The 16,659-nt window shown below is 29.1% G+C and overlaps 2 protein-coding genes across 3 annotated transcripts; one reads left to right on the forward strand and one right to left on the reverse strand.

The window, feature by feature from the left end:
* Positions 1–291: 291 nt before the first annotated feature.
* On the forward strand, positions 292–15,485 carry LOC132919336 (von Willebrand factor A domain-containing protein 8). 2 transcript variants are annotated; one of them, XM_060980918.1, is made up of 22 exons: positions 295–508; positions 1,681–1,829; positions 2,031–2,111; positions 2,999–3,240; positions 3,322–3,489; positions 3,570–3,734; positions 9,444–9,602; positions 10,687–10,905; positions 11,031–11,246; positions 11,313–11,473; positions 11,570–11,733; positions 11,801–11,907; positions 11,980–12,170; positions 12,241–12,445; positions 12,518–12,666; positions 12,725–13,053; positions 13,114–13,464; positions 13,521–13,720; positions 13,810–13,965; positions 14,030–14,138; positions 14,204–14,759; positions 15,181–15,485. In XM_060980918.1, the coding sequence occupies exons 2-22, from the start codon at positions 1,688–1,690 to the stop codon at positions 15,287–15,289; spliced, it is 4,179 nt and encodes a 1,392-aa protein (XP_060836901.1). In that variant the 5' UTR covers positions 295–508; positions 1,681–1,687; the 3' UTR covers positions 15,290–15,485. The 2 variants fall into 2 exon arrangements, 1 of the variants encoding a protein (XP_060836901.1); XR_009660626.1 differs by lacking the exons at positions 14,204–14,759; positions 15,181–15,485 and having other exon boundaries at positions 292–508; positions 13,521–13,746.
* On the reverse strand, positions 4,465–6,770 carry LOC132919503 (uncharacterized). Its single transcript, XM_060981205.1, has 2 exons — positions 5,644–6,770; positions 4,465–4,860 (listed from the first exon to the last, which is right to left on the reverse strand). Exon 1 carries the CDS (start codon positions 6,331–6,333, stop codon positions 5,644–5,646), a length of 690 nt encoding a protein of 229 aa, XP_060837188.1. The 5' UTR covers positions 6,334–6,770; the 3' UTR covers positions 4,465–4,860.
* Positions 15,486–16,659: the final 1,174 nt, after the last annotated feature.

Below are 16,659 nucleotides of genomic sequence, written 5' to 3' on the forward strand. Positions count from 1 at the left end.
TTTGGCAGACTATCTCCCTTAAATATTATCTCTAACCCAAGTTGTGGTCTTAGATCATATCTAAGGTTGTGGTAAGTATTATTATCACTACACGTGTTGATAAACTGATAACATTGAATAAAATACAAAATTATTTTATTATCTGTGTTAAACACCTTGAAACATAACTTTTCCGTAGATTTGTATCATAGAGTAATATATTACTATATGACTTATACATATAGTATAGATCATAGATAAGTATATTAAGCTATAGAGATAATATAATATAATATACCTGATTAAATTGTGAAAAATAGTTCATTAAAATAAATAATTAACGTTTTGAAAACTATAAAAAATATATTTATTTTATTTTGTTTTAATTATTTAATATTGCAATAACAATAATAATATAATTACATTTTGAAAATTTTATTTGTTAACTTCTAAAATAAAAGAATTTACTTGATTGTAATTAAAAATTATTCTAATTACAGTTGATATCAATTAGATCAGTGCTCCAACGGTAATATAAATGCATTTTTATATTAAATATTTCATAATGCATACATGATTGTTATGTAATTACCTATTTTATTTTATGCAATGTTATTTCTCTTAACAATTCTCTCTCAACTATTTTTTGATAACAATCTACTGAAGATATTATATTAAATTAGTTTGCACAATAAATGATAATATTATATTTAATATCTATCATACTTATCCAACATAATTTTGAACTAATATTTTCGATAGATTTTGCAAATTTTGATGGTTAATCTTTAAAAGAGCAATAGAAAAATACATTAGAGGCTAAAGCTGTAACGTCTATAGTTAAAGTAACAAAAAATATAGCATTATAAACTTATAATCATAATAATAAATATAGTAAGTTTATAAAATATATTATACAATTTATTAAATTATATATTATATTGTATTTAAATGATTGTATACCAAGCTGCTAAATGGTTATGCTTTTAATTTTCTTCAGAATTCAACTGGTAGTAATATTTATATAAAATATTTTTGGTAGGTATAGTATACATTTTTTTTCTCGTGTTGATAGTTTTATAGTTACCTAGTTAATTAATATAAGACATATTCAACTTAAATCTAAATTATCGTAATATTCTAAATAGTCAATGTTAATTACATAATTATACAACTATGATATATCTTATTATCTATTATTAAATATATAATAGTTACTTATATTTATATATTAATATGATACCTATTACCTATAATAGTCAGTTATAGATAAAAAAACAATTGCTTTTGGAGATTTTTTTCAGACTATCAAATAAATTGTAACTAATAGATATAATAAAAAATTATACATTGTTTTAATAAAAATTAATTTTGTTTAAAATTGTTGATTGTATGTGATTAATAGCAAAACAACTGCTACAGTTCATGATATTATGTGTAGTTTTGTAAAATATAAATATAATATTACCTATCAAATTAAAATTGAAAAAATGATTAAATTTTATTTATACATTTTTGTGTCAGTATTATACATATAATTTATTACTTAATATTACATATTATACATAATACATATATAGTAGCAACAGATTTATAATTAAAATATCAATATACAAAGGTTAATACACTTAACTATTAGTTTGATAAAGCTTACATAAACAATTTTTTTAATTCAATATTAATGGAAATTTTTAATTTTAGGTATTAAATGTCTATGATATTAGCAAATGTATGGAAATATAGAGTGGGTCATAGACAACTTGTCGCTCACAATAAATTCATACAAATTCAAGCTATGTCTAATGATAGAAAGAGGACTGGAAAAGAAACTAATTCAAATGATGATGAAGGTATTTTTTTTTATTTCATTATGAATGAATAATAAAATAATATTTTTCATATAATTTATTGCCATAATGTTTTTTATAAGTAAAATGTTTTAAAGATACCATAACATTTAATAAACCTTAAAATATTAACCTAAACCATAAAAAAAAACTACTGTATTGTTTTTAAATAGCCTATTAAGTAATATTATACATAATTTCTAGGTATTTTGAAAATTACCATTGGTGATGTAAAAAAACTTACCAAAGCATCAAAAACTCCTGAACTTGTTCCTATTGACTATCGTAAGTAATACAAATTTATAAATGTATTTGTGCTTATTGTGTATTATATGCATCTTTATCTGGCACTTAGTATTCTCTAAGAATTTACGTCCGCCGCCAGTCTAGTCGTCTACCATTCTTGATTTTAAATGAATCATCTCCATTTTACTCCCATTTTGTCAAGTTTTTTTTTCCACTACATTTAACCATCTTTACCTTGGCTTCCATCAACATGCTTAATTCTATCTTCTATAATCAGTCATTTTTAGTACTCAGTACAGCTCCTTAGTACCAAAATGCATTGACTTTTTTGAAGGTTAGGGATCCCATATTGGTGTTATCTTCATTAGCTATTTATTATATTATATTGGTTTTTTCAGTATTTATTTCCAATCCTATTTTACTGGCTACTTTCTCCAGAACTTAGAAGTCTTAAACTGCTCCTTCCGTGTCTTTTTTAGAGTTTCCTAAAATATTTAAATCATCTGAAATTTCAAATACCTATTTATAAATGATATTAGCCGATTTCTACTCCAGTTATTTCCATTTGAATTTCCCTAACAGTTTTTTCCAATATCATATTGAATAAAGTAAGTAATAGAAATTTCCTTGCTTAAAGCCTATTTTTACTTCAAATTCTTTAGAAATTTTTTGTTCAACTGTTATTTGATTCTGTGTATCTTCCAGAGTTTGGTTAGGTATTGTCTTTATTGTAAATAAATTATTATGTTGTGTGATTTGTGTGCATTTTTTTCTACATTTATTTAATTTATTTTCATTTAAAATGTAACTTGGTTCATTTTAATGTATTTATATTTTTAAACTATGAATTAAATATATATATATATATATATATATTGTTAATGATAAATATTAATTTTAGAATAAAATTTATATTTTATTCACAGTTAACATGACCTGCAACCAGGAAGCTATGTCCCACTTACGATGGATGCTTCAAAAAGATATTCTTGGTCAAGATATGTTTTTGATTGGAAAACCTGGGCCTCTTAGACGGCGTTTAGCTTTGGCTTATTTAGAGCTTACTAACAAATCAGTTGAGTTTGTTTCATTGTCTCAAGATACTACTGAAGCTGATTTAAAACAACGCAGAGAAATTATTGGAGGCACTGCAAAGTATATCAATCAAGTAAATTTTATTTTAAGTTATTAATATTAATTTCTTCATAAATCAATATATTATACTTATACATAAAAATTATTCTTATAGAGTGCTGTTAAAGCTGCAATTGAAGGACATGTATTAATTCTTGATGGAATTGAAAAAGCAGAACGTAATGTTTTACCAATTTTAAATAATTTGCTTGAAAACCGAGAGATTCATTTAGAAGATGGTAGATTTTTAGTAGCACCCAAAACATATGATAAATTATTACAAGTAAAAATGCAAAATTATTGATAACTTTTATTAAAGTAATGTAGGCGTGTAATGTACTAATATGTGTATACCTATTTTAGGAACATGGACCAGAGCACATGATGAAATGGAATTTGGTTCGTGTCAGTGAAGATTTCTTTGTTATTGCACTTGGTTTGCCAGTTCCTACATATAATGGCATTCCTCTAGATCCTCCTTTACGTTCACGATTTCAAGCTAGACATATAATGACACCATCTTATACGGTAAGATAATGTTTAAATATAGCAATAATTTTAATTTCATACAATGAACATAAGTTTGACATTTAAAATTGTTTACATATTTACATAATATTTTTGTTAAATTTTTATTTATAACTTTACTTCTATCTCATTCAAATTTGAGAAATATTTATTATTTAACTGAAATGATTAATACATTTATTTAATCAAATACTTATAAACTTAAAAATTTTAACATATTAAGAACATTTTATTTACTAATAAAATAATTATTAATACAGTCATAGGTACATAAAAATAAATGCATCATGATTAAATGAAAACAAGCTATTTGTTAATAAAATTAAATAATTATATACACTGCTGAATACACTTTTTTGTTTATCACTAAATAATATTTAACTATTAAAATTATCTTAAAATTTTGTTTTTCCTTAACTTAACAATAGAAAAATGTCTTAAAGTGTAGTTTAGAACAAATTAAATTGAAACAAGCACAATCAATGCACAATACTTAAGTCAACAGGATGACTACAAACTGATGTATATAATATTTTTATAGCTAAGTGTATAAATTATTTATTTATTTCATTGATCTTAGTTTAACTAATACCAGTATCCAGTGCAATTAAAATTATTAATAAATCTGAAATTATTTGTTCTCTTCTTGTGTGTTATAACTTTTTCAATAGGTACAGGGTGCGGCAAAAAGAACTCCCTGATTAAGGAAACTAATAAAAACCACACCAAGTCAAATATCAAAAAAAAAAATTTATTTATAAATTGTACATATAATGCCATTTTATATTCATTTTTTTTAAAAAATTATATCACTTAAGTGGCGGCCCTCATTCTCGATACACTGATTGAGTCTTTCACGATAATTTTCTATGACTACGGGTCATTTCGGGCGGAATAGCAGCTATTTCCTGGGTTATTACCTCCTTCAGAGCTTCCAAAGTTTGTAGACGATGTTGGTACACTTGGGCTTTAAGATATCCCCAGAGAAAAAAATCGCATGGGTTCAAATCTGGTGAACGTGGCGGCCACCCAATGTCACCTCGCAAGGACACAATATGGCCAGAATTATTAATAAATTCCTCAACAACAAACGCACGATGCTCTCCCGACCATGCCATGATGAATACTAAAAAATAAAAATGGCATCGATAAGGCTTTCTATCGATGTAATTACCACTAATGTACCTCCACCCAAACCCAAACTATAACCTTATCAAACTAGGGAGTTCTTTCTGCCGCACCCTGTATAACAATATCTTATTGACAATACCTACTACAGAATTACCTACTACCATTAAAAGACATACATATAATTATACATAGGTATATTACCATATTACCAACAGTACTATAGCGAGACATTTATTTGAGTGGTAGTGGAGGAAAACAAATTTATTGTTAAGAATTTCTTGAATGATAAAACACATATTAAAAAAAGTAATACAAACTTATTTTGAACATGAAGTAATAATTTAAGTTAGTTTATTAGTAAAAATCAAATAAATATGAGATGAAACTATTGCTGCTGGTAAAATTGTCAATTGAGTATATTTTTAATTATGTTTTGACATAAGGATTTAGGAAAGATATCTTTGATATCCCTTGGGCAACTATTAATGTATTTTCTATCTTTCATTATATGCAATTTTAAACTTTAATAATCTTTATAAAAATCATTAAACCAGCTTAACTTCATTAAATGTATTGCATACTTTAGAAAGTAACTAGACAAAGTAGTCAGTGAAGTAAAAATATTCGATTTTTATGTAAATCTTTTATTTAAAAAAGAAATAATGTTATCTAAATCTGGATAAAAAAAACACGTTTCCCCAGGTGTCTCTTCCCCTCTAGGCTACTGCACCCAGTCAAGATGAACATTTTTTTTTTTGCTGAGATTTCGTATACCTACTTAAATATTACACTCCGAAAAACCAGATTCGCTACTACACTCGTAGATGTGAGCGATTTTAACGTTGTCCGTGGCGGTGGTAGTTGGGCAACTACCCTGCAGTACGGATGGCATGTGCACATGCAATTCGGTTTTATGCCGGCCTTTTAATCCGGATCTCATCGTCGGCCTCTCGTCGTGGATCACTATCGCTTGTCGATGTTCGGATCTTTGGCTATGGCGTTCCGGGATCGAACAGGTCTTAACAAGTGCCGGGCGTCTGCAACCGCGAATGTCGCTGCCCGGCGCCGACATCGGTTTCCGGCGCGCGTCCAACTCCACCGACGGCTTCTGCAACCACTGCAACACGCGCTCCACGTAATTGTCGTCATCATTACAACTGCGTTCAGTGTCTTCGTCGTCGTGGTCATCGACTGTCCTCGAACTCTGCGTCCCGCGGTCCACAAGTGCCGCCCGCCGTCGGAGCTGCAGTCGTTTTTCTTTTTCGGGTGATTTGTCGTCGTCAGACAACAAAACGTGTCGGACACCACTCACCCACGTAGTCCGAACTACCAACCGTCCGCACGATGATTTCCAGCGGAAAAACTCATACGGGTCCGCGTCAGCCGTCTTCATATTCGCAGTCGTGTTCGCGATTTCCGCGAGCGTTCCTACTCGTGCGCGCCCGGGACGCCGACTGAACCTGCACATACATTATTATTATATCCGAATTCAAAATCGCCGTACACATTTGTGTAAACGTCTCGTGTGCGCGTGTGTGTGGTAAATGACGGCGCCCTCATCGTGAAACCAACGACTCTTAGACATGCACACGCCATCCATCGTGCTCCCTACCAACCCCTCACAGAGAGACGCCCACGGCTAAGTCGTCCTGCGTTTTATTTTTCCCCGAAACGTGTATCACGCGGTTACGATCGTCGTCGGCGTGTAGCGAAGTGATGTATATATAGCGGTACATAATAGTCTCTTTTTTAATGTGACAGTGTCATTATTATACGGTTTTCAAAAACGAATAAACATAGATTATATATAGGTACCTCCGTGGGTAGCATTTATTGAGGTATGAATAAAAAAAAATAGAAATTTCCGTGACGATAAACGCAAACAACACAGCTATAGAACTAATAATACAGCACATATTAAATTGTATAGCTACCGCAGTATATTTAGATAGATTTTTTTAATCGTTCGTAATTGCTTAGGTACTGTTGAATGCAATATGTATATATATTATGTGTGTGTGTGAGTAATATAATGTTAATACCTCAACTGACTATTAAAACTATAACTGAATTAGCCTACATTTCTTTGAAACTCTTTTCGTACATGTTAATTATTTACCATAACCATCTAGCTAGCTACGTGTTTATGACGGGGAATGATAACCAGTCATATAGAAGCTGAATTATTAATAGTTTAGTATTTTAAATGTTTATCTCTATATAATATGTATTGAAAATTACAGCTCGCTGGCATGAATACATGAATCATGTTCTAACTTAAAATTCGTCCAAACTTTAATTTGATGTGCTGCTATACAAAAAGTAGATAACAATTAATAACAATTTAGATAAACAGAAAACGGTTTAATTAAAATATAATTACTTTTTAAACTTTAAATTAAATCAGATAGGTAAAGCCACAAAAACCCTTTTTTAATTACACGCATAATACGATATATAATATCGTATGTATGAAAAAATAGGGAAAGTTACTCCGCAAAATATAGGCATTGATTGTACCTTGTCGGTAAGTATAGATTAGGTACTGTAATAATGAATGTGTTAAATTTGAATTCAAAGGTGAATTGCAAATAAAAAAACAATTCTAATTAGAGGCAGTATGTCTGCAGCCTAAATTACTGATTAGGATATTTTATTATACGTACTATACTACTATATATATTTATATTATTACTATAACTTTAAACTTAGTGTAGGTAAGAAAATTATTTCTATATTATTAATATAAATAATAGTATTGTAGGTTGAATTAATTTTTATCAAAAACATAGCATTTATTATATTATTATTAACTTTTTAGTTAATGTATCGTTATACAGACATACTCGTACCGTAGAACGGTGTGAATTCCCTAGTGTGAATAAGTTTATTGCCTTTTGAAAATTGTTATTAAAAAATGATATTCAGTGGTCGAAATGGCTCAAAATAAGTGGAAGGATGACTAACATTTCAGATTTCCTCATTTCAACATAACATTCTTCACACTTTGTTTAATATCTTTGTTTTTATAAATTTAACAATTAATCGACTGACACATGATATACCATACACATCCACTTATCAGTTATCAACAAAACATTACTAGAAATTAAGTTAAGATATATTTTAGCATAAAGCTACGTCCCTACTTATTATCAAATTTCGTTATTGTTCTATGATATTTGTATATAGAAACATAGATTTCTACATTTTAAACGCCAATCAGCTTAAGATAGAATATAATATTTATTAATTATATTATATTATTGATTTTATTGCTTTAAACAAGGCTATAGATAATATGATTGCAAAACGGCGTATACTAAACAACACAACAAGCTGAACAAGCTGAGCCGAAATGTTATAAAACAATTATTTTCACCGTAAAAATAAAAAATATTCTCTTAGAAAAAAATATAATCCTAGCAGTACAATACTATATATGTAATTTAATTTTTAAATGAAATAATTTTAAAAATATAAAAATGTTAATGTATGTTCTTAATTTAAAAAATAGATCTTAGATCTTAGGAGGGTCGTAGGGATGCATTATTTTAGACAAAATAAGTAGAGGGATGAAAAATGTAAGTTAAAAAATCTAGAGGGATATTATCCCTCCGTATCCCCCCCCCACTTCAAGCACTGATAATAACTAATACCAAAGTAACAGTTGAATATTTTAAGTGTTTACAGTAAATATTTTTTTAATAAATAAAATTGGTATATTTTTTATAAATGTTCAATTACATTAAAAATATAATTTAAACAGCCATACAAATTTAATGTGGGTTTAAGAGTCGAGGACCGCGTATATTTAACATACCTGCGATGTACACTGTGTATATAGTATAACTTGTGCATTCTTCAGTGTTATTAAACGTTAGACAGTCCATATAATAGGTATGATGTGAAATGCGTCACATTTTAAACGTTATTCTTATATTTTAGTAAATCATTACATCAACTATATTTTTACCCCGTGGCCCCGTGTAGTTTTATTAGTCTTAGATGATGTTTGTAAAAATGCTTTTATATCATAGATGTATAAATACTAAAAATATTATAATCGATAACGTGCATATAGAAATTAGGATGAGGTATCTATCAGGTTTGGAATTATTTCAGTTATAATTTTGTTAAATAAACGAACAAAAATTTTGCAAGCTATAGAGTATAGACAAAAACTCATAATATTATTCAAAAAAGTGCTTAATGTTTTTATCGACAGTTCTATTTCTTTGCGAAAAGTGATTATCTATAATGTTGGCTGCAATAAAATCAAAAATAAGTTACAAAAAAATCATGTTTCCAAACCGTTAAACTAATGACAATTATAGAGTGGAAAAAGTCGTCAAACAAAACATTTTGATCAACCCCCACTGCAACCGCCATATAGCAGTTCTTGCATTTTTATATTGTCACAATCAAACTCCTGTATAATACCTATATAGCGTGACTAAAGCTATTATGCGTGGGCTCGTCTAGTACCTACCTCAAAAGTTTCTCGAAATAAATTTATGTTAATGACTCTATTATTTATTTTTGTTTGTAATAATTAAATTATAATTTAATGTTTAGAACATGCTAAACGACCTGATTGCCGAGTACCCGACGGCGCCCAAAGAAAAATTGGAAAAAGTGTTATCTTGCGCTTATGCTCTGGCGTCGCCAGAGTCCAGTGAATTGGGCTTGCACGATTTCCCAATAGAAAACGTGCCCTCCGTCGCTAAAATAATCGTAAGTACAAAATACAAGTACACCATTTCGTAAAATAAAATGTACAATTAATGTAGGAATCCTCAACATATATTATGAAGTGCTACTAGTGCTAGAGAACGCTAACCGCTAACCATATGTGTTATCTTCGTCTTACAAACGTACTACATAACAAATTTTACTTCATAATAATTAATTTAATTCTGTTAATCTTTATATTAGAATGAATTGACCTATTATAGAATGTAAATGTAAGATTATTATCTAGGGCAGCGTTTCTCAAACTGTGAGTCGCAAGTCAATTTTTGGTAGGTTGTAAAATTTTTTTTAATTATTTAGATTTTAAAATTTTAATGTTATTTTTTACTGTATAAATTATAAGGTGTGCTTTTTATAACATTCAACATTTCGCAGATACACCTCATTATTAAAAATCTTTTTTTAGAACTCAGAAAAATGTAAAACGAATTATTGCGAACATACAATTTGCTGTTGTGGGTTTGTAATACGAGGACAACACCATACAAGTGTTGTTTTTTTTTACCCTCATCTCTGTACATTACAATTGTTTTAATAATCTTTTTATTTTTATTATAATCTAATTTAGTTTTTTATAATTCTTAAAACACATGGTCACATAAAATATATTTTTTTAGCTACGCGCAGTGGCGGTCCTAGACAAATTCCAGGAGGAAGGGGGCGAAATATTTTTCACATTAAATACTATCCTCAAAAATATATCATAAAAAAAATAGTTTGTTGAAATTAAATCTTAAATTTTGTTGTAATATAATATTGGCCAAGAAGGGGGGTTCCACCCATCACCGCCTCACCAGAAAGATCATCACTGGCTACGCGTACCTATAGTGCAATTTAAATATCCCAAATTTCAATTAAATGGTATGTCCTTATACCAAATATATGGCACATTATGTGTCTAACATTGGACACTGTTTACTACACGCTTACGCCATTGTATTTAATATAGTCATATAGATACCACCGTGAACCAACAATATACATTTCACTTGTATTACATTATTATCGTGCCACCTGACACAGAGATTCGTGTGTATTTTATGTAAATTGTAGCCGCATATTTCAGTACAACAACCCATCCGTGTCGCCAAATAATGTGCTCAAACGACTCTATCCATACGAAAGCTTCATGAATCCGGATGGCAAACGTTCTGTTAACAGCATACTGTCGTCTTTCTGTCCCAAAAACTACGAAGAACCGATCAATCGTCACGTCGTGTCCGTCGGAGAACTGAATAACCAAAACGAGGCCGAAGTTGTTCTTGACAATTCCAAACATTTTACGGTAGGTGCATCAAAAATACATAATAAATAATAATATTAGATTATCAGATGTGTACTATATTGTCTATATTACATAATTATACATTCCGTTTGATTTATTTTAATATAATTATATTATACTTAAAGGTACCGTCCGGAAACTCGCCTTCCTCAAACATCACTGCGCTATTTCCTAGTTTCGTAGACACTGGTTATCAAAGTGCTGTACTGTCGGATCTGGCGCTTAGTCATTCGGTAGCCGACATATGCATCATTGGACCAAGAGGCAGTGGAAAAACGGCAATCGTGAATAGGTTTGCGACCACATTTCATTACAACGTGGAAACTGTTTCCTTATATCAGGTTTGGGTTATAACAGAAATTGTATTAAATTATTTTCTTATAATTTATTTATAATCTTTTTCATAGGATTTAACAGCAAGAGATTTGATCCAACAAAGAACCACACTACCAAACGGCGACACCATTTGGAAGTATAGTCCGTTAGTGGTTGCTGCCATTGAGGGAAAATTAGCCGTCCTTGATGGCCTTCATAGACTGCATTCATCAACATTGTCCGTTTTACACAGGTTAGTTTTATTGTACATTCGTACCTACTTTAAACATAAATCTCAGCAACTTTTACATCTATTATAGTAATATATAATATATGTTATGTTTCTTAGACTTGTTCAAGATCGAGATCTTCAACTTTATGATGGTACTAGATTGTTAAGATCAGACAGATATGACAAATTAGCGAAAAAGTTAGGAGTAGATGTTATAAACAAATCAAATATTATTCGCATACATCCAGCTTTCAGAATTATAGCACTTGCAGAACCGCCCGGTTAGTATTACTTTTAAGCATAAAAAATGTATTGCTCACATTATTTAAACCATTTTATGTGTGTTAGGTGGCACCATTTCTCAGTGGATCACTCCAGAAGTACTAAACATGTTCATGTTTCATGAACTTAGACCTTTGTCCGCTGTAGAGGAATTGAAAATTGTACAACATCTTGTAAGATTTAGATTTTGGAATCATTTAGTTAATATTTATTTTATGAAAAATTAAATACAATTTTTTTTCAAGTATCCAAATAGTGTAAAACCGATGAAAAGACTAGTTGCTGTTACAAAAAAACTTCGAGAATCAACTGATATTTATTTGAATTCTTTGGCGCCATCTTTATCTACACGTCAATTGTTACGAATCTCAAAAAGGCTTGATAAATATCCTGATTCAGACTTTTATAGTATTGTAAACAAAGCTTGTTTATCTCAGTATGTTTTTTTTACTTGATATTTTGGAGTAATCGACATGTATATTAATTTTTTTTACTTTTGGCCATAGATTTTTACCACAACTAACAAAACAAATGCTCGAAAAAACTTTATATAGTTGCAGTATTCAACCAGTATTTGAAAATGTACAGGGCTCTTCAATAACTTGTAAATATGACAATGACAACTTAACTATTGGTAATACAACAATTGCTCGATATAAAACTAGCGCATCTAGTAAAGTTCCAGATATTTTATTCTACGATTTACCTCAAGTAAAAATATAATTTTGGAAAACAGTAATAATTAAAATATGTTTGTATAATTAAATAAAACTTCTTCTCTAGCATTTGAAACAACTAGAAATTATGCTACAAGATTTTGTTTTGGGAGAACATCTTTTATTAGTTGGAAACCAAGGCGTTGGTAAAAACAAACTAGTTGACCGATTTTTACAATTAGTAAATAGGCCTAGAGAATACATTCAACTCCATAGGTATGATTTTATTAATTTAATTTTTTTGTCTATTTATCAAAGATATTTTTTTTTCTAGAGATACAACAGTACAATCGTTGACTAGTCAACAAACAGTAATTGATGGTGTATTGCAAATTGAAGATTCACCATTAGTTAAAGCTGTTAAGAATGGTTATGTTTTAGTTATAGACGAAGCAGACAAAGCTCCAGCTCATGTGACATGTGTTCTAAAAAATCTTGTAGAAACTGGTAACATGAGACTGGCTGATGGTAGACAAATCATCAGTAATGCTAATATTATAAATGACGACACTGTAATAATTCTTCATCAAGATTTTCGAATGATAGTCTTAGCAAATCGACCTGGATTTCCATTTTTGGGAAATAACCTATTCAGCACACTTGGTACATATTTATTATTATATTTAAATTCAAAATATAATGATTTTTGAATGATTTTTCTAGGTGATGTATTTAGTTGTCATATTGTTGACAATCCTAGCCGTGAATCTGAAACACAGTTATTGAAAAGCTATGGTCCTGATGTTTCTCCAGAAGTTATTGATCAAGTTATTGCTGCTTTTGGAGATCTGAGACAGCTATTTGACCAAAACTTAGTCTCTTATCCATATTCAACTAGAGAAGCTGTTAATATAATTAAACATTTGCAAATTTATCCTCAAGATACATTATTAGATGCAATTAGAAATGTATTTGATTTTGACTGTTTTTCCAAAGAAGCGCAAGAAGTAATCACAAATGTTCTCAATAAACATAAATTACCAATAAAACTATCACCTTGGGCAGGTCCGACTCGTAAGTAATCCAATCAATTATAAAAGTTAAATGCTTAATGAATTATATTGTTATAGAAAAAAAAAATTTACAAATCACTGTGGAAAAAGAAAGTGGTCTTGATGTTTCTAGCCCAAAACATGGTAAAGTGGATGAAAAAAATGAACCTCATGTAGGTGGAAACACATGGGCTGGTGGTACTGGTGGAAGAGACACAGCTGGACTAGGTGGAAAAGGAGGTCCTTATAGGCTAGATGCAAAACATAAAGTTTTTCAAGTAGTTTACATCAATAGTTTTAAATTGTAGTTTTACTGTAATCATCTTAAATTTTCTAAAAACAAATGTACATTTATATTTACAAACAGGTATCTGATGCAGAAAAAGACGCTGTACCAGAACATGTCAAAGAAGCAGCTAGACAAATGGGACAAAAGGCATATAAGGAACGTCTGAAGGAAATAGAAATGACTGAGTATGATGATAAAGTATATAATGAATACTCTTTACCAGTTAAAAACCAAGTAAAATAATATTTGTTACACTTTTAGAATTAATTTTGTTAAAATTAATGAATTTTTATTTCAGGTGCAAGCATTGAGAGTGATACTGAATTCATTACAAGCCAAATCCCAAGAAAGACAATGGGTTAAGCATCAAACATCTGGTGAACTAGATGATAGTAAATTAATAGAAGGTAATGAAATTTAAATATATTTTATTTTAAACTTGTAGGTTCTTATGTATTTGTAAATTCACTAGGTGTTATTGGCGAACGTTCTATTTATCGAAAACGGGGTAATGTTGATCCACAGATTGGAGCTCCTCAGTTAAAACCAAAACGTTTACGATTCATTGTGGATGTTTCTGGCAGTATGTATAGATTTAACAGCTATGATGGACGTTTAGACCGTGAACTTGAAGCTGTCATAATGGTGATGGAAGCACTTAGTGGTTTTGAAGACAAAATTAGTTATGATATTGTTGGACATTCAGGCGAGACTGAATGCCTTAAATTTGTAGATAAATCAAATCCGCCCACTGATAATAAGCGACGATTAGATGTTATTAAAAAAATGCATGCTCATACTCAATTCTGTATGGCTGGTGATAATACTCTTCAATCTATTGTATATGCACAAAAAATCTTGGAAGCTGAATACACTGATTTTGATGAAGCTATAATTATATTATTATCAGATGCTAACTTATCACGATACAATATAAGACCTGATAGATTGGCTGCCGCACTTAATATGAATGAAGATGTTCAATCATTTGCAATTTTCATTGGATCACTTGGTGATCAAGCTGACGTGTAAGTAGTTAATAACTTAACATACATTAACTTGTTCACTGCGCATCACATTTATTTTGTATTTTGTATATAGACACTTGTCTCTATGCTGAAAAACTTAAAAATGTGTTATACATATGAAAAAATATTTATAGGAAACTGAAAAAAACATAAATAGTTTAATCATAACAATAGCCTAGTGCATTGAGTAATAAAGTACATGATACAAATTAGTATTGTATGTAGTAAATGGGTTACTTAAAATATATTTATATTGATTCAAATAATTTTATGTTGTAATTGGTAAATGTTTAAATAATTGAAGTGTTAAAATTTAAAAAATATTTGATATTATTTTTATTTATAATTGTTTATAGTATAGTAAATACTAAATAGTTAGTCACATTTATAAAAAGTATTTATTTATATTTATGAATTTCAGGTTAACTAAAAGCTTACCAGCAGGTAAAAGTTTTGTATGTATGGACCTCAAAAACATCCCACAAATCATTCAACAAATTTTCATGTCTTCTATTATGAGTGTTTTTTAATAAATTCTGTATTTTGTTATTTTTTTTGGGCATGTTTGTAAATTGGTTATTGTAATTATATTATTTTAATAGATTTAGGGATTGTAGTTACCAAGTGATATAAATATCATATTACCTATGTTGGGATGATTATAAATATTACTGTGATAGAACTAATTTTTCAACAATAAAGTTTTGTAATTTATTTTTCATTATATTAAGTATTTACTATTTATTAATTATCCATATTCGTAATATGATTACTAATAGTACTATTCACCAGTTAACTACCAACAAAATATTTCAATATTTTATTATTATACTTTATTTTCATACTACTACACACTAACACTACTTTAAAAGGTAATATACATACAAAATATTGACTATAAAACTGAAGAGCTTGAAGATAATTTCATGCAAACAAAATGTCTGTTTACTGATTTTAACTCCTTTCTTAATAAACCTTTAACTGATCTTATGAAATGTACTTGAAATAAACATACTACTAAATGAACTGTTCAAAATTTTATCTGAAAACTTATATCATATGATATGTGAGTAAATAAAGTTATTCCTTCTTCTCAATAATATTAGACTCTATATGAGACATAACAATAATTGATTAAGTCAATGTCATTTACAGTGCATACATAAATAAGTAAATAAATAGTGAATAATAACATATAATATGAAATTTAAAAAAAAAATGTTGAAATTATAGATTTCTTTATCCAAATTGGTTTTGGTTATAAAGTTTGATATTAAGAATTTACTGATTTATACATAGTTAACTATATACAGCTTATAAATTAAGCATATTTTCAAAGTAAAAAGTATTAAAGTATTACAATAGGTAATAAAAAGATCAAATAAAAAATAATATTAATTTGGGGCCTCGGAATAAATCTCTGTACATGAGTCTCAGAGTTAATATTGAAAGATTTTGTGCTTGGAATGTCTTGATCACAGTATGTTTTTGTGTTTAATACATTCATTTTAATTAGTAGGATGGAATTCCCCGCAATAAGCACAAGACGCAGATAACAGGTGTATCTTCGATTTTTTCACAGATTTTTAGTAGGCGATTGAGGTCACAGCGAATACAGCAGGGCCCGTCATTGCAGTAGGTCTCTCCAAGAGTGAGGCTCTTCAATTATGATTTTGATGAGACATAGAAAGATACTTTGAAAAAACATATTGGTTGTTGGGAGTTGAATTTAAGTTGATACAAGAACTTCTGATCAGAAACTGATCAAGTATTCCAGTAGGGTTAATAAAAATTCATGCGTAGCAATATTTCATTTTTACGTTTCACCTAGGTATATAATAACATGAATAACATCAAATTACAATAATTGAATACATATAATATTATTATGTAATTTATT

This window comes from Rhopalosiphum padi, chromosome 1 (assembly GCF_020882245.1).
Source record: "Rhopalosiphum padi isolate XX-2018 chromosome 1, ASM2088224v1, whole genome shotgun sequence".
NCBI lineage: Eukaryota > Metazoa > Arthropoda > Insecta > Hemiptera > Aphididae > Rhopalosiphum > Rhopalosiphum padi.